This window comes from Ammospiza caudacuta, chromosome 16 (genome assembly GCF_027887145.1).
Source record: "Ammospiza caudacuta isolate bAmmCau1 chromosome 16, bAmmCau1.pri, whole genome shotgun sequence".
In the NCBI taxonomy this organism is placed as follows: domain Eukaryota; kingdom Metazoa; phylum Chordata; class Aves; order Passeriformes; family Passerellidae; genus Ammospiza; species Ammospiza caudacuta.
The window spans coordinates 16304774-16330433 of NC_080608.1; the positions used below are offsets into that span (position 1 = coordinate 16304774).

At 48.6% G+C, this 25660-nt stretch overlaps 1 protein-coding gene across 1 annotated transcript; it reads left to right on the forward strand.

The window, feature by feature from the left end:
• Nucleotides 1-16290: 16290 nt before the first annotated feature.
• Nucleotides 16291-25382, forward strand: STC2 (stanniocalcin 2). Its single transcript, XM_058815481.1, has 4 exons — nucleotides 16291-16459; nucleotides 18615-18757; nucleotides 21181-21392; nucleotides 24844-25382. Exons 1-4 carry the CDS (start codon nucleotides 16291-16293, stop codon nucleotides 25214-25216), a joined length of 897 nt encoding a protein of 298 aa, XP_058671464.1. The 3' UTR covers nucleotides 25217-25382.
• Nucleotides 25383-25660: the final 278 nt, after the last annotated feature.

A 25660-nucleotide genomic window follows, 5' to 3' on the forward strand; every position in this document is an offset into this window, starting at 1 on the left:
TGTCCTCGACATGATGCAATCAGCAGCCTCCAGCAGGTCTAGAATGGAAACAGCGTGAAGTGAAGGAGGGGGGCAATGAAAATAAAGCCATCTTTCATGGATCACATGGTCCCATCAGGAAATATGGAAACCTCTGACTTGTCTGGCTCTCTGTCTCTCCCTCCCTACGGGTCTGGTGCAGAAAGCACAGCCTGTGTGCCCGGGAGGTGATGAAATCCCTAATGCTGTATGGCACATGGGGAATTTGGGGGATTGCAAAACAGGATGTTTCTTGGAGGAAATACAGTCTCAGCAAGCAAAAGGTTCAAGTACGGTACATCTCACAATGATGTAAGAGCTCGATTATGCATCTCCCTTAAAGCCCAGCTTAGGGTTTCAGTTCTAGTAGAACTAATGGGCAACACCTGCTGCGATGAAAACAATTTCCGTCCCTGAACTCAAGCAGAAGTGTTTATCTTTTGAGTCAGAAAATGTTCCTCTAATGTCTGAACAAGACTCCAGGGACGGGAACATATGCCCAGAACTGACGTTTCCGTGCATTAGATCGCTTATAAAAATGGGAATTAGAAAAACCTGGTATCATCAGATGTCTGCTCCAATAAAGTCATTTCATGGAAAGTACAGGAAGGTTCCTCTAACGTTTCCTCTCCCTGCCACTGTAGTCCCAGTTGCTCTTTGGAGAGCAGAAATAGAGGCTACTGAAAAAAGCTTGCTGGGGTAAATTGGGAGTTCAAAATTCAGGGCTTTTCCAGACCTCTCCCTGGCAAAATTACCATTGGCTTCGATGGAAAGTACCCAAATACGGGCCTCAGGACTTGGGCCCCTTGGTTTTAGTTACTAATTTTGTTATTAAAGGTTAAACAGAGCTGTTGACAGTACAAACTATTTTCTTACGTAAGCGGTGAGAGTGTCAGATATACCAGATAAAACAATACTGCCAAGTCAAGGCAATATAGGTTATGGGTGAGTGTCCTTTCACAGAACATCCTGCTCTGAATCCCAAGTATCACCCTTCTCCTCAAGCAAAACTCCCATTTTAAGTCCACTGGAGCTCAGTGTGATAAGGAGGCAGAGTCAATAAAGGACCTTGGGGTCCAGCCATGGTTACTACAAGGGTTTTTAGGGAGTGTAGCTGTTGAAAACACAGATATTCTACTTTTATGTAGTATTTATTAAATATTATATTGCAAATTAAATGTTTAAGCCATCCTGTTATACACACAGCCCTTAACAACAAAGCCCTGGATGACAGGAGTATCAGAAAGGATATGTTGGGCTTTCCTCCCTTAGTTTCTGCCGCAATGTTCTTTATCTAAAGCTTGGACCCAAACCAGGGACTTGTTTTTAATTCTTGACCGAAAATAATAACAGCAAATTACGTGGCACTTCAAAATAATAACCATCCAGTCAAAGGCAAAATGTTCTCCATTCAGTCAAACAACACTTCACTGGTTTGGTGATTAAGTGGCAATCCAAAATTTAACTCCCTGCAAAACCTACTGCTGTTATAACGCAATTGTGCTGTCAGGGCCACAGATAGTTCTGTCTTTAATAACAATGCAACAGAGACTGAGAGAAATTCCTGTGGTCGTCTGTCCTCCTCAGATACAGTTATCATCCCATAGATCATCAGCTGCACAATGGGCAAGGGTGTCACAAAGTTTTTGACACAGTTAACACATTAACACATCAGACAAATGCAGGACTCGAGCCAGTTCTCACCAAAGCCAGTGGAAAACTCCAACAGAGCCGTGCTGGGCACAGGGATGGTGTCACAGGGATTGTCAATCACGGAGCAAACAATCCCAGCAGCTTTCTGACATCAGCGTCTGCCTCCACTTGAGGCTTTGGCAGAGCCTCAGCAAGGACTGGTTCTCTTTCTCCTGCTCTTTTAAACAGCCTGAGAATCACAGGGCTTTGTTGTTTTGGCATAGGGCCCTCAAAAGGACACTGCTGAGCTTCACAGAACCAAAATCTGAATAACTTTTGTCTTTTCTTCCTAAATTTTATGTATTTTTAAGCATGATTTTATTTTTACCCCTGTGCTTTACCCAACTTTTTAAAATAAAGCAGCAAGAAGCCTTTGCTCTGCATCAACCCCACAGCCCTAAATCCCAGGTCAGCTCTGACAGTGCTGTTGAAGTGTGGTCATATCAGGCAGTGTATCTAACCACAGAATGTATTTTCTGAGCAAATGTTGAGTAAAACTCCCATAATTTTGCTGAGTAAGAGTTCACTGGGATTGATCTGCTCAGGGAAGGAACATCAGGGATGAAAACATACTGTTCCCTCACAGTCACAATACCAACACAGCAATAAACAGCACCTCGCCTGGAAAATGAAGTTCAAAACAGCAAAATCCTTGTACAAACGGTGCACAGAAACACCAGAACTCCCAGATTAAAATAAAAAGCTAAACAGTAACACAAGAGGGGGAAATGTTTGATATTAATCCGTAGGACACTGATTCCTGCAGGGCTGAAGATCCAAATGAATGAGTGGGCAAGAGAAGCTGATCCTGGAAATAAGCTCACAGAAACAAAAGCAGAGTCTAAATCCAAGATAATTTTCCATTTTTGTACAATCAGGGCTATAAGACCAGAAGAAAACTCATACATTTTCTTATTAATATGGAAAAATATCATCCTAAGGCTGGAGAAGGATGGAGCACAGGCTGCACTTGATGATACCAGAGTTCTTTTCCAACCAAAATGATTCTATGATTCTACCTTTCTTTTGTTATAAGGAAAAGACTGAACACATAATCAAACAAAATTGCTTAGGGAAATAAAAATCCAACCCTAATCCATCCAATATAAAAACATACTAGATAGACCGATATAATTGAAAAGTAATTAAAAAGTGGAACATTTTTGTTCAACAATGAGCGCTGCAGGGTGTTCAGAGAAGCTGTGGCTGCCCCTGGATCCCTGGCAGTGCCCAAGGCCAGGCTGGATGGGGTTTGGAGCACCTGGGACAGTGGGAGGTGTCCCTGCCCATGGCAGGGGTGGCACTGGATGGGCTTTAAGGTCCCTTTTGACCCAACCCATTCTGTGATGGGAGTTGCCCTGGGATTACAAACACAGCCTGTGCAAGCACCACCCAAATGAGTTTGCCAGTCTCCTGTCTCAGAGCCTTCACAGGAAAATGGTTGAAAAACATGATAAGCAGGTAAATGGCTACCCCAAGGTGATGATCCATCAAAATCAGCTGAACAACACCAATATTCATTATCAAACTTTGCCCAACATAATACACTTAACCCCAAATTTTGAGTCACTACAAAAATTCTCTCTTTAAATAAAGTGGAAATGTGTTGCAAGCAACTTCTTTTTATTTCACTGCAAAGAATGCAATCCATTTTTTTTTAGCTGCAGTTCATAGAAGACTGCCAGGTTTACATGGGAATCTGGGGAATGAGCATTCCCTGCAATGAGTCTGCAGAGGGAAAGAAATGAGTTCTCAGAAAGGGCCAAGTTCAGGATTTCAGCCTGCACTTTAAGCAGGGGCTAAGAGTAAAGTCCTGCCTGCTGGAATTGTGAAATCTCTGTAAGCAAGTTTATAAGCAAGTATTAGCACAGCTGGCAAAGGCTTTCAGCTAGGAAAAAGTTATTCCACTGGTGAAGACGTGCAGGAGGGAGCAGATGAGCTGAAGTCTGAAAAAGCACAGCAGATGGGGGCTGTGTGGACTGCAGGCCAGTCGAGAAGCCACTGCAATATTCATGAAGGACTTTAGGTCTTTGGACCAAAATGCTTTAGCAATAGCTATTAGTAAAATTCTTTTTCCTCTATTTTTTTTTTCCTGTTGCCTGCACAGGCTGGAGTTTTGCAGACAGCTACAATGAAAACTGCTGGAAATGCCAGACAGAGGGAGGAGATGGACCTGGCACCAAACGTGCAGTGAGGAGACTGCTTTGGGATGCCCTGGTGGAGCACTTCAGCCCTGCAATGGATTTGGGAAGCAGCTTGCACTGAGCAGAATGCAAAACTCAAAATAGGAAAAGATGCCTGCTCATACCAGGGCTCCACTAAAAAAAAGCTGCTGTGAAAAGTCAGGTCACAAACAACCGACCAAAGGAAATCCAAACTCTGCACTGGTGAAGAAAAGGAAGGTAGGGAATGAATGTCAATGAGCCAGATTCCCCCAGGGAAGCAGAAAGAGGGTTCTTGTTAAAGCACCAGCTGTTAGCTCCCATCTGTGTGCAATTTCCACTCCTTCCCTGCGTGCAGGATAAAGCCCTTCCAAAAAGGATTGTGAGTGAGCTGAAAGCTGGAGCAGGCCCAAGTGCAAGCTTGTGGTGGGTGTCCCACAGCTCGGAGGAGTCCTTGCGTTTCCCACAGGGGTTTGAGGGCAGATGCCATCTCCAGGCAGTGCAGGGGCAAAGGTCACCTGTGACAGGATTGCCCAAGTGTAGGGAAACCACACGGGGGGAAGCAGAAGTTGCTGAAGCAGCAGAGTCGCCATCCCCAAGTGTCCCCAAGGCCCAAGCAAAACCTCAGCTGCCATCAAAGGTGGGACAGTGACAGCCTGGGAACCACAGTGCTGGTCAGGAATAACTCTGTCCCACAGAAATGGAACTGCAAGAACTAAATAAACTATCATTATCAGCCCCATCAGGAGGAATCCAGCTCTTAGTCAAGTTCATGTCTGTGTAATAATAAATTATACAGATATGTCAATAAAATGATCGCTGTCTGCAGGGCTGTGGGGCTCTGACTGACCCATCACTTCAGCTACCTGCTGTTCTACCATGGAAAGTTAAATTAACTGAGAAAGGTGATAGTTTGGAGGGGGTTCATCTCTCTGTTAACTGGGCTAAATCTTCTCCTGGACATTTCCAGTGGGTGGGAATAAGAACGATTGCTGACTCTGGGGGCAACTCATGGTTTCCTCACTGTCCCTCCAGGGTGGCAGAGATTAATTGCTCCTCATGTGGACTCGGAGTAAAATTGTGGTGAATCCTGTTAACAAAACCCATTCATGTTCCTCCAAGCCTTTGTGCCATTTCTACAGACTGGTGGGAATGAGCTGCTCCTGCTGGACCAGTTCAGGCTGGATCAAAGACCATATTCTGCAGAAAAATTACATAATCAGGTGGAGCCTGGTGGAAAGTCACGTCACAGGGGACAGAGGTCGGCATACATGGTGTCACAGGGAGGAGGCTGGCTCTGACACAGCTCAGTGAGGTAAAGGCTGGCAGATGCAGCAGCAGAAAGGAGAGAAAGGTGCAATGTGGCTCTCATGAAAGGTCAGGGCTGAAGAACTTGGGAGACTCATCCAAAATGAGGCTGCACTAAAAGCAGAGTGAGCCCTTCAGAGGCTCTGTCATCATCACACTGGCCAGGCAGCAAGGAAAGGGAAAATCTCACCCTGGAGCACAGCCAGAGGCAGCTCTGAACTGCCTGAGCTGCCCTCAGCACACCCAACTGCAGCAGAGCCAACGCCAAGAGACACTTGGGCACAAGCATTGTCTGTTGGAGCCTTCATCCACAAATAAATCCACTTTTATCCCAGAGCAGACACCCAGGACAGGACACCGAGGGAAATAAGTTCATAGTTTAGACATGGTGCCATCAGACTAAAACAGCACCCAAAAATCAAAGTAAAACAATGATAATCTGCTCTGATGAATGTCATTGAAAGCCATAAATGCTCAAGAGATACGTCAGAGAATGACACACAGTCTAACCCGAGATTTGAGAAATGAAACATCCTCATTTAAGTTATGTTGTTTCTGTCCTTAAAACACAGGCTGAACTTTTGGTAGGAGAATAACAGGCTCCAAATCATTTTAATGAGACAAGAGATGAAATTTGCAGGGACTAGGCATCAATTTGAGAGAAATCATATCCTCCTGGCAGGAGATTTAATCATCTGATTATTTCAGGAGACACATTTTGGCATAGGAGCTGTTTGTAGGTGCCAAAAAATCATACAGGTTTGTTCAAAACTTCACAGAAGAGGCACAGAACTATTATGTCAACCAATTAATAGAGACTTTTGACTGAAAAAAATAACATTCAATCAAAATTGCCTAAAACAATCCTTTATCATGTATCTGAATTCAAAGCACTTCAAAACCAAGCTGATCTTAGATACCAGCCCATATCCTGCTCTCTTCTTTTGGGTCTTTATGGCTACTCTGGGGTGATGATCCATCAAGATCAGCTGAATAACACCAGCACCTATGATCAAACTTTGCCCAACATAATACACTTAACCCCAAAATGTAAATCACTACAAAATACTCGCTTTAAATAAGGTGGAAATGGGTAGTGAGAAATATTTTTTTTCCGCACTGCAAAGAACACAATCAACTTTATTTTTTTTTTAGCTGGAGTTCATAGAAGACTGCAGAATATTACCCTGACTTGTTCTTGTGAATCACTGTCACAAGGCCACTGTGAACCTCTCCTCAGTGCTCTTTAGCCAGCTGAGGACATCTGTGCTGAGCTCTGCTTTCCAGGCACACGGGGAGGAATGTGTGTGGACACAGATGTGCATCCACACATCCCCGAGGGTTCCCTGTGTCAGGAGGGCTCTGAAAGGGGGACCCCAAGCTTTCCATACCTAACAAATCCTTCCCAGCAATGAGGAAATTGAACATTCTACATTTTAGCAAATACAAACCCCAAGATTTGGTCCTGCTTAGTGCATTGAGCCCATCAGAGATGACCACTGAAGGAGAGGCAAACGCCGAGGGAACTCCATAACCCTCCTAGACAGAGGCAAAAAAAAGGAATTTGGAAATACCCCAGTGTGTTCCAGCAGCCTATAACGGCAGGCTGGCTGTGGAAGAAGAATTGCTGGTATGATCTCAGGACTCAAGCCACTGTAGTCAGCCAGTCTGCCCACAACGATGGGCCAGCCAAGACAATGCCAGCTCTATGCTCACTGATAATCCAGCCCCAAACACAAACTGCATCCCCCTGACTGACCATGCCACAGGAACAGGCAGGAGGATGTGGAAACCTCAGGAAGGCAGGAACCTGCTCTCTCCTAGGTTCAACAGCAGGGAAATTTCTTCTGCTGCTTGCAAAAGCTCCTAATGGGGTCAGCTGAAATGATGGATGTAAACAGCTCCTCCAGCCACAGGCAGTGCCGGATACTCCTACAAGTACTAAGCTCCTGTGGGTATTACACAACTGCCTCTATTCAGGAGGCTAAAAAGGAGTTCAGTCCTGCTTGTATATGCTGGAATCATTACATACAGTGTTCCCATAAATCATATAAATGGGTGTTACTGTGCCACTGCTTGGGACAGCTGCTGTTATTATTGAAAACCCTCCTGGCAACCCAAGCCCAGTGCCATTCAAGCTGAGGCTGGCCTGGCTGCAGCTTGTGCTGGGCTCAAGCCTGTGCCCTGCAAAGCTTCCCCAGAAGATTTGGGCAGAGTTGAGGCTGCTGTGCCCGTTCCCCATCACCCAGGGGTGGCACGTGGCGCAGAGCCCTGTCACCCACCACTGACCACGGGGAGCTCTGAATTCAAAGCACTTCAAAACCAAGCTGACCTTAGATCTCCAGCCCATATCCTACTCTCTTCTTTTGGGTGTTTATGGCTCCAGGCTGCTGTGAGCCCTCGGAGCAGGGGCTGCTGCACATCCCAGCCTGGATGAAACTCCTGGTGTGGCACAGGCCACTGGGGACAGCCACCCCAACCTTCCTGCTGGGGACACCTCGGACTCAGAGGAACCTCAGAGCTCTCAGGGCACCCAGCAAAGCTGCAGGGCACAGAAGCACAAAAGCACAGGCAGCTTCTGGCCAAAGTGCCAGCAGTTATCAGAAGAGACACTGGGCTGAACACAGAGACTGGAAATGACAGAGAGGAGTCCCAGGAGGCAGCAGAAAGCCATGGACACCCTGTCTGTGGTCTTGTTCTGCACATTCCACCCTCAAGTCGGCTCTGTCTGAACCTCTCACCCACACACTAATTTATTCCTGTGGGTTTTCATGAAATAGGAATTCTGAAACAAGATGTACAGAAAGTTTAGTACATGGTGTTAAAGCTAGCATCCATCATGCCAGCTCTCCCTCTCCAATGAATTCGTTCTGCTTGTTATTATCATCTGTCTATATTCATAAACAATACCCTTATGATTTTTTCCATGCCTATTTATTTCCTCAGTCACTGACTTGGTTTCCTGAGGCTATCAGAAAATTACATATAAATATTTATATAAACAGATCTCTGTTTTGAAATGGTCCCCAGCTACTTCTGAATGCAATATGACATCAACAAAGAGTCAAGGCATGCTTGGCACACAGAACCCACTACTGACTGTGAAAATGGGTGTAGCTGAAATAGCCCCAGGAAAGAACCCACCAAACTCATATCCAGAAGATATTTCATATACATTATGTTTACATTATATTACATGCTATATTATGTATGTGTTTACATTATATTGTTATATTTACATTCTGTTTCAGTAAATCTGGGGCCCAGGATTGGTACATGGATGGGCAAAATTCTTGGGGAGATGGAAGAACAATTTCATGAGGGGCCATTTGTGCACCAGTCAGATGTGCTGTTGGAGCTGTAGTGCAGCACCACAGCTTATTAAGGGGGTGAAAGGATTGGATTGCACTCCTGGACACAGTTCCAGATTAAAATCTGATTATACCAGGACAGACAAGACAGCAAGTATTATCTCTGAGGGTTTTTCGCACAGAAAACAGCATCCAGCAATTCTTCCATTTTGGGTTATAAAGTAATTTGGAATGAGGAGGAAAAAACCTTTGGAAATAATCCCTTTGCAGACATGAGAAACTGCCATGTACGGTGCCATGCTGATGAGCCCAGCTATAATCCAATCTTTGCTTTCTGCTGACTGGCTGAGCTCTGGTGGTTTATGATGTCAGAGGAACCCCTCAAAAGAATTATAGCCTTTTAGTCAGCCCTGAACCACGTATTATTATGAATACTGAACTGGTTCAAGTGCTCTTTTGGTCTTGCTCTAACATTAGACAAAGTCTCAAGCAATTACCTATCTCTTCAAGGAATGTGTTTTCCTTGGCCTGGGATCCTGCTGGAAGCAGGAGGGAACATTTGTGGACACAACTTCCCCAGAGCCAGCACAGGGCAAGGTACAAACACCAGCACAGGGCTCCCGTCCCCACAGCCCCACAAAATAAAGGGCTTCCACCACAAGCAAATCTTATTCATCCTAAAAACACATTAAATAAACACAGATAGGGGTGATGCAGGCGAGAGGCACATGGTGGTGGCAGAGTTACTGCAAATCACATTGTGGTGGATGAACACCGTGTTAATTTGAAATCAGATGCCAGCATTAGCCCTGCAGAAAGAGGGGTTCAAGCAGTTCCTGCATCCAAGTGGCCCCAGTAAGTTCCCTAACAGCAGCAGGACCTTCATTTTTATTTCAAAAGTTTCCTGTTCCAGGGTAGGCAGCTGGAGCAGGACAGCTCTGTGACTCTGCTCCCTACACTGAGTCCTGGTTTTTCTAAGCCTGGCTCATAATTGCTGAGATTTGGAGAATCTTTTTAGCCTCAACTGGCAATTAACTATTTACTTTAAAGCATGGGGGTTTTAAATGTGAATTTCAACTCACAGTACTCATTATTCCACAGGAAGAATAAAAACCTATAAATTGTGTCATGTGGGTCATGGATGCAATACCTCTAAGCCAACATGGTCAACAGGCTGTGCTGTGTGTCACAGCATCTGCCCAGATCCCACAGGAGTGAAAAGAGAGGTCCTACCAGGCCATAGGAACTCCTGGACCTATGGGTTAATTATTGTCTGATCCAACTGAGAAATCCCAAATCAGTGGGAAGACCATCTATACATAAAAAGTGAAATGTGGTTATGGAAGGCCGGTGAGAGCCCAAGATCAGAGTGCAGAGGTGATCTTCTCTCTCACTGCCCTTCCCAGCCCTGCAGGATTGCACTGAATTTCTTGGGTTCGACATAAAACCAAAACCTGAGCCTTAATTTCTTCACCAGCTGCTGTCCTGTGCACGGCCTTTCCCAGGAGCAGCAATGCCCTGTGGATCCCAGGTCAGGCCAGCTGGGAGCAGCCCGAGCAGCTCCAGAGCACTGTATTGTTTGGACTCTGATTGTGGAATCACTCTCTGTGCAGTCTGTGGGTGGTGACTCGGGTGCTATAATTACCACTCTAATTACATTGGCACGTTTCCTTCTTGGCGAGCCCCATGGAATTACAGTCCCGTTACCTGACCTGCCTTTCTGATACTCCTACCACAGTGGGCTGGAGCATTTTGCTTTTGGTCTGGCCACAAGCTGGTAGGCTTAGTGTGAGCTGGAAGGCCAGGAATGCCAAGGTAGCTTGTTGTTTTTTATTTCCCAGAGCAAAAAAAAAGGTCAATGTCCGCTTTGACTGCAAGTTTAACTTGTGGCTCCTTCACGAGGTGAGGAGGAGGAGGAATGGAGGAAGCAGAACACTGGAAGGATCTGGTACTTCAGAGGAGAAGGGACCATAAAATCTTGCTTATCTTTAATTTCTGCCTCGTGTAACTGCATGACAAACACACAAAAACTGGGTGTGTCTGATAAATGTCACCTGGGTCACTGGATCAAATTATTTGTATTGTGCTTTGACATTAATGCCATAGCAGTGATTCTCTCCTCTCCTGTAGATACTGCTTCAGGATTTGGTGGGTTCAAAACCTCAAAACCATCCTGTGTTGCACATGGAACCCAGCTCACCTCTGGATTTGATGCTGCCCAGTACTGAGCCCATGTTAACCTTGAATCACATCAAACAAAGAGAACGCTTTATGTGCCATGGGGTCTTCAGGTGGGGGACCCAGAAAATGCTTTTTTGCTCTCTTCTTTCCCAAAATCAAGCAGGGTTTCTGCAGAAGAGCTGTGAGGAGTTTCCATGCTCTCCAAGCTGGATCCCACACTGCAGCCCTGGGTTGGGAGCCAGAGCTGTGTCCCAGCAGGCCGTGGTCTGGATGAAACCAGAGACTCCACCACAAATCTTTTGCAGATCCTTCTTTCCTTTACAGCACTCAGGGGGATTTGCTTTTGGTGACCTTACTGAACAATTCCCTAAATCAAAGCTGCTTCTTGAAACTCTCCTTTTTTTTTTCCTTTTTTTTTTCTTTTTTTTTTTTTTCTGGTGGATTTTTCTCCTTGCTGATTTGGAGCCAACCTGGGCATAGGGGTGTACAGGACGTCCAGCACTCCTCTGTGTCAGGCTGCAGCTGCCTGAGGTAGCCACTTCACTCGAGGAAATTATTTGAGGTTTTCTGAGAGCCTCTTGACAGCAGGTAAAGATTGTTTCAGCTGGGGGGAGTGCCAGCTAGAAGCCTCCATAACCTGAATGACATGCAATGTCACAAAAACCCCTGCTGAAACTCACTCTGTCCATGCAAGATGCTGATTCTGACATCAGGGTCTGTCATTTCAGCCATCACTGAGCAGCTCATCTGCATGAGAACTGGCAAATTACAGATGGCCTACAAGTATCTCCTAACAGGAGACCCCTCCATGGATTATTTTACCCAAGAATGTAACTCTCCACGTCTTGCAGATCTCTTCCCCGTTCTCTCAGGACAGAAAAAAAAAATGTACTACTGTGAGAAAAAGGGAGAAATGGATGATTTTTGGTCAAAGCTCTTCTGTGGTGACTAAGCAGACTGCAGTCTGATATGTCTCAGTCTGAACAGCCCCATTTTGATGAGCCTGTCACACATAATTACCAACAGAACTTCCAGTTTTTCTTTAGCTCGTGCAGTAGTCCCAGAAATCCTGACTGTTGGGCATTATCTGCCTTATATGAGTTGTAATCTCATCACATTTTTGTTTATATCCACCAGTAATAGAAAACATGCATATCTTCAGTTTGACTTTAGGAATAAAGTAAATATATAATTCTGGCAAATTGTTTGGAATTATAGTTTAACAGCATCTGGTTCAGATATTCTGTAGTAAATTGTTGGCACAGGCATTGCCACATTTTTATTATTATTATCATTATTGTTATTTGAACCAAAATGTTCTCAGAAACATGTGGTTTTGGTCCAACTTCCATGTAATCTGTTTTATGACAGCCACAAAGCTGACGAAGTTTGAAACTCAAACTACCTGGGCAGAAGGGATTGTTTCTGGACACTCATTACACAGCTGATTAACTGAGGAATAAGCAATTCTGGCATGTAACCCAGTGTGTCAGTTGTTTTGGCTTTTTGTCTCAAGGAGTTGTCTTTCTTGAAATACCTCCCCAGGTACAATGTGTACATTCCACCCTGTTTTGCTCACAAATTGCATACCTGTCTTTTATGTCAAGACCAATAGAGCTGCACCAGGTTTTATTATTCCACATTAAAAGTAACCAATTACTTGAGTAAATACCTGTTTTAAAAATATCTCAGAGTGGTTTCCTGTCGCTCTAAATACTGAAATACTCTGCAGCATTTCTGACTCTTATAAATCTTTCTAATGGTTCATATTTTATCAAAGAAGCCACATCAGCTTTAAACCTGTGCATAACTCATTGAGAACATTTCTCAAATATATGATTTTTACACAAGAAATCAGGAAGAGAATATATGTGTCATTTTTAATATAATTAGCTTTAGCTTTTCATAAATTTCATTTTCTGTGACTTTATGGTCAACTTTTACTCGTTCCTCATAAAAACTAGTTACCAGAAACTCAAAATCGATGATGAGAGGGGAAAAGTGGCTTAAAATACAACCCTTTGAAGCCTCCCAACAGCCCTACATTTTCTGAGCCTAACAGGTTCTCCAGTGTCGAATCCCATTTCAGTCACTGTCAGCAGCTTTATTCGCACCATCCGAGAACCAGCTTGTGGGAATTAAATCAACATGTTCCCAGAGCAGGTCCCACACCAGGAGGAACCAAGTCCAAGAGGCAGCTTCCCCCGATCTCCTGACCACGTTCCCAGCAGGGCTTTGCAGCTCTGGGCTGGCCTCGTAATGATGTGTCATTTGCAAGTCAGCACCTTGCACTAAGCCTCGAGGTGGGAAAATTACCCAGGAGAAGAGGCAACACTCAATTCCCCTGCCTTGCTTATTTTCCTCGAGTCTGATGAAATCCCACTGCGCTGCCGGGGCTGCACAGCACAGCTCACTCTAACCCTAGTGTGAAATGTGTTTAGTCACAGATAGAAAGCCCAGAATGCAGACCTTGGCACACCTTCCCCACAGCATCCTCTTCCCTTTTGAAGTCATCGGCCTCTCTGTCCTTCAGAAGTGGGTGTGCTTGCTCTCTCCCTGTGTGCTGGAGCCTCTTGCACAGCATTCCTCAGCCTTCACCTGCCTGCAACGGCCTTGCAGGGACACAGCCCTCTTAATAGTCATGAGGGCAGCTCATCTCCCCAAAGACGCCAAACAATTAAATGCTTCCCATTTCAAGGCAGTTGCAAAATGCTCGTGCCACTGCTTGATCATATGAAGCCTCAATGGAGTTATGAAACACTCTTAAAAAGAAAAGCCTGTGTATGTTAACCAAAGGCAGCTCAGAGTGTATTCCTGAAAGCCAACAGGTGTTCAGAACTTCTGGAAGGAGCTGTGGTCCTCTCCAAGTGTCACTGCTCAAATGTGTCCTCAAACGCCTCGCAGCAGGGCAGCACCCTGCAGTCAGGCTCCTGTGTCCACACGAGCTCCCAGTGCTGGAGCAAAGCTGCAGTGCCTTTGGGGTTCAGACATCCCTAAATCACTGGGATTGGTAACTATTCCATAAAATCACCGGGCAGTCCATCCTGCTGCCAGGGAGTGAGTTACACCACGCTCCGAGAGATGCCAGAATTTTTGGAGCGTGGTGGATCCCTCACATCACTCACCTCCCGAGTGCAGCCACAGCTCCCTGACTCCCTAAGGAAGGGCTGGATGGCACCAGGACCCCTAAACCCAGGAACACCCTGGAAGTGACGTGGAGAGAGAGAAAAGCAGGGAAATCCCACAGCTCTGAGTGCCACCCGCTGCCCTGCTCCGCTGAGCAGGAGGAGATGGGAAATGCTCAATGTGCTGGCAGCCAGCAGATTTCTCCCCCAAAGTGACACCATGAGGGGCTATTTTAGGCATGGTTTTAGTAAGGAAAAGATGTTAAATTAACCTTGATTGCAGCGATTAATACAATAGGGGCTGAAAAGGAGGAGCAGCCAGGGTTGTGAGGCTCGAAGGACATGTCCTGAGAAATTAGGAGACCTGACGGGAGGAATCAAGCAGAGGGAGGAACATGGGGTCTGGAGGATGGAGACTGCACAAAATTCAAAAGTCCAAAGGGTAAAACATGTCCAAAAATTGTAACTTTAAAAAGAGGCAGAAAGATTGATGAGGAGTGGCTGCAGGAGGACATCAGACTGAAAGCAGCAGGGAAACAGCATTATGAGAAAGCATCATTTGCCAGGCACCAGGAAAAAATATATTTTATATAAATATAATACAAACTCACTGGTTAGAAGCAGTGCATTGGCTGCTATCTCCTGCAACAGAGAAAAACTGCCATCCCTTAAATTCTCCTGCCTGAGTTCAACTCATCCAGCCCCCGGTCTTTCAACGCTCGAGCTAAGTTAGACCTAGCAAAGGCAATTAAATAGCAAAACTCTTCAGCAGTATAAATAGTAAGGGAACAAGGACAAAAGAAGGGCCAGGCACTCCGGGTGAGGTACAAATGAAGAAGAAAAACCTATTCCTTTAATAGCCCTGCAGTCAGAAAGGGCAGAGCCCATCCCAGGGGCACGGGGGCTTTGCAGCCGTCCTCGCTGGCACAGCCAGCTCCTTAGAGGAAAGCTGCAAGTTGCAGTTCCGAAGGCAGCAGCATGTTGATAAAAGGGAATTTCCACACGAGCTTGGCACCGCCGTTAAGAATTTCAATCTTAAAAAAGACGTTGCGATGTCAAACCCTCCGCAAGGATTTAAAAAAAAAAAAAAATTAAAATAAAACTTCGCAGCGCTCAGCCCCGGCACACAAACCCCCGTGGGCCTGAGACAAGCCCGGGGGAGGCCGGGGCTGCCCGGGGGCTGCGAGGGGGTGTCAGGACGTGCCTGCTGGTGCGTAGCCGTGGAGCCATGGTCCTGCGGCGCGGTGTCACGTCCCGCCGAGGAGACCCTTGCTCGGGGAGGTGTGAGTGGATTTCCTCAAGTGCATTTTGACAGCTGTGAGGAAGCGGGCGGCAGCAGCAGCTGGAGACATTCCTAGCTGCGCCCCCCCGGCGGCACCCCCGCCCCCGGCCCGGCACAGCGCGCCCCGGCACTGCCGGGGGCTCGGGGGCGGCAGGAGCGCATGGGGCCGGCGGGGTCTGATGAAACATCTGATGTGCATTACGGCAGGGCAAGGGGAGACACGCTCGCCCCTCCCCAGCCAGCGCGGCACTTCTCATCACCTGCTACGGATTTTCCTATGGTGTGTGTGAGCGTGTCCCCCCCACCCCGATCCAGCTACCGGACAAAAGGGAGCAGCCAGAGCTGCTGGGGGGGTCGCAAGGGTGATGCTCTCGCCATGGTCTGAAAGGGGTTCTACTCCCCCCCGGGAAAGCAGCGTCCGTCCCTGTTCGCCCATCCGGGTGTGCTCCCAGGGTACCACTTTCCCCCCTCAAGTGATGCATTTGGCCCAAATCCCCTCGCAGCAAGCAGAGTACAAAATCTCAGGGTGGTGGGGGGGAAAAAACCGAGGGAGTGGAAGATTTCCAAGAAAGTCATTGCAATAGCTGCTTCGGAAAGGGAATTTTTTTTTCTTTGAAATCAAGTCTTGCCATGAGGCGGCAGTGCCGCAGGACGGCCGGCGCTGGCAGCCGGCTCCGGGCACGGGCACCCCGCTGCTCCTCTCGCAAGGCCGGCGCGGCTGGAGCGCCCCGAAGTTCCCCACGGAGGGGGTGGGGGGTGACCGTCCGCTGGCTGCCGCCTCCCTCATGAGCGTGTCAAAATCGCGCTTTTTCACCTTTTTTTTTTTTTAATTATTTTTTTCCTGGTATCCCTCCCTCCCCCCGCACCCCCATCCCCCGGCACCCCCATCCCCCGGCGCGGCGCGGGTGGGGCGGGGGGCGGGCGGCTGCAACCTGCCGGCGGGGCCGGGCCGGCCCCCGGCGGGCGGGCGGAGCGGGGCGGCGGCTGCCATTGGCCGCGGCGCGGAGCGACACCTGCTCGGCTCCCTCATGCGAGTGACACCGGGGCTCGGCGGGGATATTTGAGGCTCCCTCCGGCGCCGCCGCCGCCACTCCGCGCTCGCCGCCGCGCCGGGCACATGCGGTTCGCGGGGCCGCGGCGAGCAGCGCGCTGGGCCCGGGTGCGGCACCCCGCGGGGGAGGACGCGGCGGCGGCGGGGGGAAGGCGCGACCATGTGCGCGGAGCTCGGCGGAAAGCTGCTGCTGCTGGCCCCGGCGCTGCTGCTGGCCCTGCTGCTGGCCAGCGCCCGGGCGGCCGCGGGCACTGAGGCCACGCACCCGCCGGAGGGGCCGCAGGACAGGACCCCGCAGCAGAAGGGGCGCCTGTCCCTGCAGAACACAGGTACGGCGGGGGGGCACCGGGCTGGCCTCTGCGTGTCCCCCTCCCCTCGCTGCTGCTGCTGCTTCGGCTGCTGCTGCTGCAGCCGCGTCGAGTTATGACAGGCGTTTTATTTCGCTGTCCGACTGTCAGGCGTAAATCATCGCAGGAAATCGGAGCTCGCTCCTAATTACCTTTAAAGCCCGGCTCTGCCAAGCACGTGTTGCCCGTGCCCGGCCGCGGCCCCGCGCCCGGCTCGCAGCGCGGCCGGAGCCCCGCGGAGATGCTGCGAGCCCGGCGAGGAGGAGAAAGTTTCTCGGCGCGGCGCTGGAAAGCGGGTGGAGGGCCGGGGAAAGCCGGGAGGGTCCGGGCATGACCGGGGCTCTGCCCCCTCCGGAGGGAGCCGGGCAATGATGCAACGGGCCGGGGGTTTCTCTCCTCCTCTCCCGCCCCCCGCGCTCCCTCCCCCGGGCATTATCTGCCTAGGAAGAGAGAGTTGGGGCGTGCACTTGGCTGGATCGCTTCCCAGCCGTGCAGAGAGAGCGCGGGATCCAGACGCTTCCCTTCCCCCCCCCTCCTTCATCCCGCCCCCCCTCCCTTTTTCCCCTTTTTTTTTTCTTTTTTTTTTCTTTTTTTTTTTTTTTTTTTTTTTTTTTTAACACTCTCCGTGCTGCGAGACGTGTTTAAACACACACGAGCAGGAATGCACGAATGCCCATTAGGGACTGCCACATGTGAATCACGGCACTGTGCAGTTCTCAGCACGCTGGAGCCAGGACATGTGATCCGGCGAAGGGTTTGCATCCGGATGCCAACACAAGCACCGGAGCCGCGCTCCCGGCCCCGAGCGCGCCCGGCTCCGCGCTCCGCAGCGCTCCACAAAGGGCTCCAGTGCCCCTTCCTTCCCCTGCGGCTTTCCCTCTGTGCTCAGACAACCCCTGCATCCCACCCCTGGGCCGCCCCCAGATGCACTTCAGGGCAGGTAGAAGGGGAAAAAAATCAAAGGTGGGGGGAAAAAGCAAAAAAAGAAAAAAGTGCGGCGGTGATGATTTGGGTTCGAGCGGGTGGCGGGGGGGGCCGTGAGAACTCCGGCAGGCTCCGCGCTTCCATCCGCGGCTCCTCGCTCTGCCTTGCAGCGGGTGGGAATTAGACCGAAAGTTGCTGTAAAGACTTGCAAATGGACCGCATGGCAGAGGGGGAGGCTGGGGATGGCTGAAACACGCTGCGGTTCCAGGGGGATTAGGCTGGCTCCCAAGGGCGAACTTTAATTAAAGGTACCACAGGGCACAGAGTACGGGAATTCTTAGCATCCTCAGTTCTGATCTAAAAGCTACCCCTGTTTAACTTTATCCCCAGGCTTTCTGAGCAACCACCTTCCCTCTGGCAGTACTACTACATCCATTTTTTTTTAAAGGACCAGAAACTGTCATGTTAAGAATTAGATTTTTGGGTTGGTGGGGTTGGTTTGGTTTTGGGTTGTTTTTTTTTTTTTTTTTGAAAGTGAGTATTAGACAGCATTTTTTGCAGTATTACATAACATCTGAAAGGGCAGAATGAACACATATGTAACTGCTAGCTCCAGTACATCTACTTTATGTACTACACATAGAAATAGAAATATTTTCTATTGATTTCTGCATAGCTGAGCACACAGTTGCATTTTAATACAACTCCTGGTGCAAAGGACTTTATCTATCAGTGGGAGTTTTGCCATTAACTTGAGAGTCATCCTGACAGGCAAAACCCAGAGGTCTGTAAAAAATGTTGTGCTAAATGACCAGAAACTTGCTCAAAGTACCAAAAATGAAAAACTTTGGCTGGCTGGGCCCTGGGCTTCTCATTTTGGCACTTAAATTTGCCAGGGGGGCTTTGCACAAGCCAGAGAGCAAAAATCATGCCTGTCCTTTGCTCCTGAGGAATTCAAGAGCATGAGACAGTTCTCAAGTGAAATAGTTTGACGTAAGCATAGTGGATTTGGCATTTCTTTCTTGGATATCACTTTCATAACGTAATACACCCAAGTTTTGGCCTAATTCCTGCGAAAAGCGGGCACGATTAACCATTGTCACGCATTTTTCTCTCAAATTGATGTTGGTAGCAAAACAACTCTTGTCTCTCTACCCACCACCAGTTCCTGTGAAGAGTTCTCCAGATTAACTCTCACCAATGCTCGTTTTAGCTGAAATCCAGCACTGCCTGGTCAATGCTGGCGATGTGGGATGTGGAGTGTTTGAATGCTTTGAGAACAATTCCTGCGAGATCCGAGGCTTACACGAGATCTGCATGACATTCCTGCACAACGCTGGAAAATTCGATGCCCAGGTAACACGGGGACATGTCCTACCTGCGTGCTTGCTTCTAACACACACTTGGCATGTGCTGCAGCTCCTTAACACACCTTTGCACCAAAAAATTCACAGAGCTGGTCTGCTTGCTGTGATTCATTGATTCATTAGGAATTTTTTGGCTGAAAGGTGCAGAATCAGGACGTCAGGACAGTGATAAAGCAGCAGCCTGTCCTAGGAGACAGGCTGGTTGTAGCTGCAGCTGCCTGGATCCATTCCACCTCCTGTACCCATGATAACTCCAGCAGAACCATTCATAGAGCCAAACATGGGTTTAAGAAACCTGGGTGGCTTAAGCCTCTACACCATGTCAAAGCCGACTATGAGGTGCAACTTGGGCTCCCAATTAAGTTAGAATTATCTCAGTATTTCCCAACAATTACTAAAGTTGGCCCTCAAGACTTGCACACAACCAGCCCAGGCAACCCCCTAAAGCTGCTGTACCCAAGCAAGCCTTGGGTTTGAGCCCTGACGTTAAAATACGTTACTTCCATGGTATGTGGCATTAAGTTTGTCTCCTTCATTTTCTCCCCAGACCATTTATGCATCATTGAGCCATCCTGTTATTATGTCCTGTAAACCTCCTCTCCCATTTCAGAGCGGAGGGAAGGGAACATTCCGACAGGCCAGCGGCATTTGGCCTGAGCAGGCAGCTTCCAGAATAACTTGACTAAAAGCACCAGCTCCATGGCACTGCTCAACGTGTGGCACAAAGCAGAGCTGTCCTCAGGATGCAGCCTGTCCCATGAGGGGTGCTGGGACCACCCAGCAGGGAGCACTTTTTGGGAGTGCTGGAGCTTTAGGTTCAAATGCTCAAGGATGTACCAAGGGCCTGGCTACTCATTAAAATGGGAAATGCTGCTTTTGTGGGTATCTGAAAACCTTCAACCTAATTTCCAAGGGGCTTCCAGAAAACACTCGTTTATTTTTGCACAGTGTTTCTGTCAGTGGACAGAGCTGACCAAAGGAGTAGGGAAGGAAAGTTGGGAAGGCAGGGAATGGTGCCTGTGGAGGCTGAGAGCAGCCGTTGATGCCAGATCCCCTGGTACTGCTCATCAAACACAGCCTGTCTCACATCCAGCCTGTCTCCAGTGCAGAGCAGGAGACTTAAAGCCCTGCAGCTTTATTTAACATGAAGGTGACTTTAGCCTCTGCTATGACATGGCTTTTCACAGCTCCTCTCTGTACTATCTCCAGTTATTTCAAGCTGCATTAAATGACAAGACTAACACTGGCCATTTTCTGTTCTCTGCTCTGAAACCTGAGAATTGATGTCAGTTTGGGTTTATATAAGAATTCTCTTTTTCACCCCTATTTGCCTACTGTGCTGTGTGTGTTTGTTCCTAGAGGGAAGGGCAAGGGAGTGCCTTTGCTATGGGAAACAGAAAGGGGTGAAGCAGCTCTTGGATGAGCAAGAAACATTTCTGACTTGAAATAATTTGGGGACAACATCTGCTTGCAGGTCTGGGTGAATCTTATTTAGTGTCAGTGGAGCTGGGGCAGTGGGATAAAGGGGAGCAAGGCTTTGGTCTTCATGGAGCACCTGCATAAAGAATCTGAGGCTGATGGAGAGCTGGAGGCATTGCCTTCCATGGCCTGTTCTCAGCAAGGCACAGGGAGTCTGAGCAGAGCTGTAGCTGCAGGGTCCAATAAAAGAGGAAAGGAAGGTGAGGTTTGATGCCCACCATCAACTGAGTGAAGGAGTCACAATGGGTAAAGAGATGCTGCTAAAGCAGCTTCCCTCCAACTTAATTTTTAGCTTCTTGGTGTGATTTTCTTAATCTCACCTAGAATTTCTTGCAACAGGCATGAAGACACTGTAGGATTATGATGATGATGATTAGTGCTGATTTGAGTCCCTCTCTGAGGAAGAAAGTACTGATAGCTGGGGAATAGGGCAGGTACATATAGACAGTGCATACATGTCTCTGAGCTTGTAAACTAATTTTAAAATGAAAAAAAACCCTGCAGTTACTGAATGGTATCTTCTTGTGGTCCTGAGGAGCTCAGCATGGCAGGATGCCCTCTCCTTTGTGTGAACCTGTTGTTCTGCCACCCTGGAAGCAAATTAATCCAGTAACTCCAGCACTGAATTACTTCAAGGTGCTTACTTTTGCTCTTTCCCTCGTTGGGCATTCAGCTGCTGGGGCAGAGGAAAGCTCAGAGGAGCAGTGAGGAAGCCCTGAGTGTTTCAGATCCACTAGGGCAGCAAAGCTGGGTAACTTGGCAGGGTCTTTAAGGGCAGAGAAACAGAGCAGAAGGGGAGAGCCATGCAGTGATATCCTTAGCTCTGTAATAACCCTTGACATTGTCCTGCAGAGAAGCAGCTGGCTGGGCATAAATCAGCTGCTGTGCTTAATGGACAAAAATACAGACCTACTCCATTTCTTTCCTTCTCAGGGAAAATCCTTCATTAAAGACGCTCTGAAGTGTAAGGCTCATGCCTTGAGGCATAAATTCAGCTGCATCAGCCGTAAGTGCCCTGCCATTAAAGAGATGGTGTTCCAGTTACAGCGGGAGTGCTACCTGAAGCATGACCTCTGCTCTGCTGCCAAGGAGAACGTCCAGGTCATTGTGGAGATGATTCACTTCAAAGACCTGCTGCAGCATGAGTAAGTGCCTCCGTGCTGGTGCAGTCAGAGCGTGGGAGCTCCTTCCAGGAGTGCCAGTGGGCTGTGCATCTGCCCAAGAGATGTTTCACCTCCTTCTGGCCTTCAGCACCTCTTGTTTTCCCATGTGCAGCACCAAGGCAGAGCTCTCTTTGCAGGGCCCCTTGAGGTTTGTGTACCAGGGGTGAGATGTGGCTGTGCAAGGGGGTGAAATGAGTTGGAGCTGGATGTGCCAGTCCCCTTGGTGCTCTGGCAAATACAGCATGGGTGTCTGCCTTTTCCAGAGGTATCTCACAATGCTTTTTTTGTTTTCTGAGCTTAAAGGCATAATTTTGACCTCAGAATCCTGTTAGAGGCGACAACTAGAGAAGGGGGAAGAAGGTTTATGCAAAGTTGTCAGCAAGATGATAATTTCTTCTTTAAATACATACTTTGAAATGTCTTGTAGTTAATTGTCCCTGAAAGAGCTGCAGTCCCCCAGGTAATCTCCCATTCATCTTATTCTTTATTAATCTCAGATGCTTTTTAATAAAACATGGGGTTGTACAAAATGAAGGCACAAGTCAGATTTTTGAGGACTTCATTCCTCTGACTGGGAGCACAGCTGTCCTCCAAGGAATGGCAGGCACAAATCCTACTTGCAATTGATCAAAGCTGCTGCATGACAGCAACAAACCAAGCACAAGCTGTTTGCACTGACTCTTTGTGCACAAATGCAAAAATCAGAGCCTGTTTTTCTTGCAGGTGAACATCTCACTCCTGAAACAAGGCTGAGCCACAGCCTGGCATCAAGCTTAACCTTAGAGCATCTTCCTACCACACCTCTGTGCCTTGATATTAGCACAGAAACTCAAATCCCAGCAGTCATGAGAGAAATTTTTTTGCAGAATCACTTCTTTGGGAATTTTAGCCTTGCATTTTATTTTCCTCACTACCCAAAAGAGCTGTGCTCTGCCTCCCTTAGTGCTGAAAACCACCCCCCACTAATATTTCAGCTGCAGTTGCAGAGAGATGCTTCAGTGCCAATTTGCTCCCATAAATCCTGTGCTGTGGTTTGTTCCAGCTGGACATGGTGGCCTGAAAGCAAAGCCCTTTCCCTGGACATTCCTGAGGCTGGGATCAAAGGCATGGCTGGGGGCAGAGCTGCTGTGCCCAGGGCCATGGGCAGCATCCTGCTGGCTGGGGGAGGAGGGCAGCAGGGCTCCATCCTGCCCAGCAGCACCTCTCTGGGCACTGCCTGGGCTGTGTCAGCAGCTATAAATTGGGTACTTGGCACCAATTAACCCCCCCATCATTTGGGGATGAAAAGAACCGTGCGAGCCAAAAGCCTGTCCGAGGAGGAGTGAGTTATCCTTGTTTTATGAACAGGCTCAAGCAGGAATGCTCAGAGGCAGCTGCTTATTTCTGGGGAGCTGGGCTGGGGGGTTGTTGGTTGGAGAAGAGAGGGTCATTCAGCTGAACACCTATAATTTGCATGATCTCATTTAGCGCTTCCTACACTCCAGCATCTCCCGGAGTGGGAGCTCGGCTCTCCTATGCGGGACTCCCCAAATAGAACCAGCCAGCCTCCTCCCCTCCCCTAAATTTAGAGGCCATCTCTGAAGCTCTTGAATTAAGGAACTTGTTCGAGATCAATAGGCAAGTGTGGCAGAGCTGGAAATAAAATCACGTCTGCTGACTCGCAGCCTTGTGCTCAGTTCAGGTGCTCTGGTCAGGCCGGCTGAAATGCAGAAAGTAAAACAGGCAAGGAGAAATGGGCCAGTATTAATCCGCAGGGCTCTGGCAGGCTCTGAATACCTGAAATATTTGGCAGCTGAGCCACTTTTTAGTCATACCAGCGACCTTTTTTCTTACAAAGATTTCTGCAGAGGTTATGCCCAATTTCAAGAGCTCATTCCTTGGGAGGGACAGAGGTTTATGTCCTTTTGCTGGATCACTTTGTATGCAACGTGCTCAGCTCTCTCTTATCTCCTGCTTTACATTTAAAACAAAACCCTGAGAGCAGAGGAGCAAGTGGCAGCTCTCAGGCTTGCTCTCTGTTGTGCCCTGGCTGTTCTCTCCCGATGAGTGTTCGGAACGCGGTCGGGCAGCGAAGCCTCCTCCTGAGTCAGCTGTGGGGGTCAGGCTGATTTGCTATGGTGGAAGTGGTGACAGGCCTTGGCAGATTGGTCCCTGCTGCATTCCAAGTAACTTTTTTTTTTTTTTTTTTTTTGAGCAGTAGGAGCAATCCAACCATGGGAAATATTTTGAGATAGGGGGAATAGGTGGCTCTCCAAGATTAGCGATTCAAAATGAGTTTAAGCGGTTGGTAAAGTTAGACACTGAGCATAATGTGTTGGTTTTTCCTCATCTCTTCTGTCTTAAGTTAATAAGAAGAGATTTAGACTTGTCCACAGGCAGCAGAGCTGGTGGATGGGGTGCCCAGGAGGGGCAGCCCCACCACCCACCCCACACAGCCACGACTGCTGCTTTCCCCTTGTGCTGTGGCTGGTTCCTGCCGTGGAAGATTTTTAAGCACGTCCTTCTGGGGCTGCAAGCAGCTGAGCAGTTGTGTCAATAGACAACATCAATATTGACCCACAAAACTTGTGACCACAAGTATTTTAAAATTGCTGCACTCGGTGACCTGTGGCTGAGAAGCCCAAGTGCCTGTGCTCAAGCTGCTGGTGCCTTGGGGACACTCAGGGGTGGGTGAGAAGCACAGGGGGAGATTCAGCCAGGACACGTTTTGAGGCCTTGTTTGGCTGGGAAAAGGTGGATACTGAAACCTCTGTAAGGAAATGAAGAAATAAGACTTGGTGTGGGAAGAAAAAAGTGCCACCAAAGTGGATTCCATTTGTCTGAGCTCTGTTCAGGCAGATCCTGGGTCCAGATAGGATCTTGCCTGTGATGGAGATCAGCACCCAGTGCTCCAGAGATGATGAGGAAAGCCAGAGACACTCTAGCTGAGTGAGAAAATGCCTCCCTCTTGCAGACTGGGGCTGGAGAATGCTCTGTAGCTGCCATTCACCCAAATGCAGAGCCTGCTTGGTGAAGCTGATGGCCCTGGGCAGGAGCAAGTGTCCTTTGCCTGCTGTCCTGAGTGACAAAGATGGGAGGGTATGGAAAGAGAAGGAGGCAGAAAGTGTGAGACAGTTCTTCCACTTGCCAAGCAAGTGCTCATCTGTTCTCTGGTGAACATTCCAGTTCTCCCAGAGTCTCTCCAGGGGGAGAGCAAGCAAGATCAATCCAGAGAGGCTTTGACAGGATGCCACCGTGCATTTCCTGCAGCAAAATGCCTGATTAGAATATGGGATTTTCCATAATTAACATGGGCAGAATTGCTGCTGAGTCAGGGGGTGCCAGGGACTCACACCACTGGATTTGCTATGCCCAGGGAGGGTGAGGCAGATTCTTCACCGATTCCCTGGGGTGGATTTTTAACTTTTCTCTCACCGCTGCCCTTTCCCCGCAGGCCTTACGTTGACCTAGTGAACATCCTGCTGACCTGCGGCGAGGAGGTGAAAAAGGCAATAACCAGGAGCGTCCAGGCCCAGTGCGAGCAGAACTGGGGAAGCCTCTGCTCCATCCTGAGCTTCTGCACCTCGGCCGTGCACGGGGACGACAGGAAGGCGGGGGAAGGCAGCAGGGCCGCTGCAGGCCGCGGGGACATGGCAGCCCACGCTGACGCCGAGCACAGGGAGAGCCCACGAGCAGCCAAGGCAGAGAGAGGTACCAAGGGCCACTCCAACGCCCGGGTCAAAGCTGGGGGCCACGCTCCCAAAGGGGCCCACGGCATCCTGGACCGGGCAGACGAACTGTCCGACTTCTCCGACATCCGGAGGTGAAAAGAGGCACCGGCTCCCCCTTCCCCTCCCCGAAACCTCCTCCCTTGATTCCATCCTCCTGTCTATGGACATTCCAAAGCATTTCCCATTCAGAGGTCAAGCACAGGGCATTGCAAGATATCTATGGACCTCGGCATCAGTGTGTATATAGTAGCAAAGGGAGAGCAGTGGCAATGGGTTATCGATCCAGCAAACTCGGCGCTCGGGTGGCAAAATGTCTCCAGCTAAATTCTTTCCCCCTTTTTATTTTGTTTTTTTTTTGTTATGAAACGGACATCATCTGAAATTTAGGATCTTGTTGGGTTGGGTTTGGTTTTTGGGGTTTTTGTTGGTTTTTTTTTTTTTCATTTGGGTTTTTTTTTTTTTCCCTTTGGTCTCCTTGGCAGGGGAGAAGGTTCCAAGCGGGCTCTGCCAGGCTGCATGTGGCTGCTTGTGGCTTAGCAC

What these genes read in the sequence shown, in the direction of transcription:
- STC2 (XM_058815481.1), top strand. Translation starts at nt 16,291, where the DNA reads ATGTGCGCGGAGCTCGGCGGAAAGCTGCTGCTGCTGGCCCCGGCGCTG. An exon ending in CCTGTCCCTGCAGAACACAG is followed by an intron (nt 16,460 to 18,614) that starts GTACGGCGGGGG and finishes TGCTCGTTTTAG; the next exon opens with CTGAAATCCAGCACTGCCTG. An exon ending in AAAGACCTGCTGCAGCATGA is followed by an intron (nt 21,393 to 24,843) that starts GTAAGTGCCTCC and finishes CTTTCCCCGCAG; the next exon opens with GCCTTACGTTGACCTAGTGA.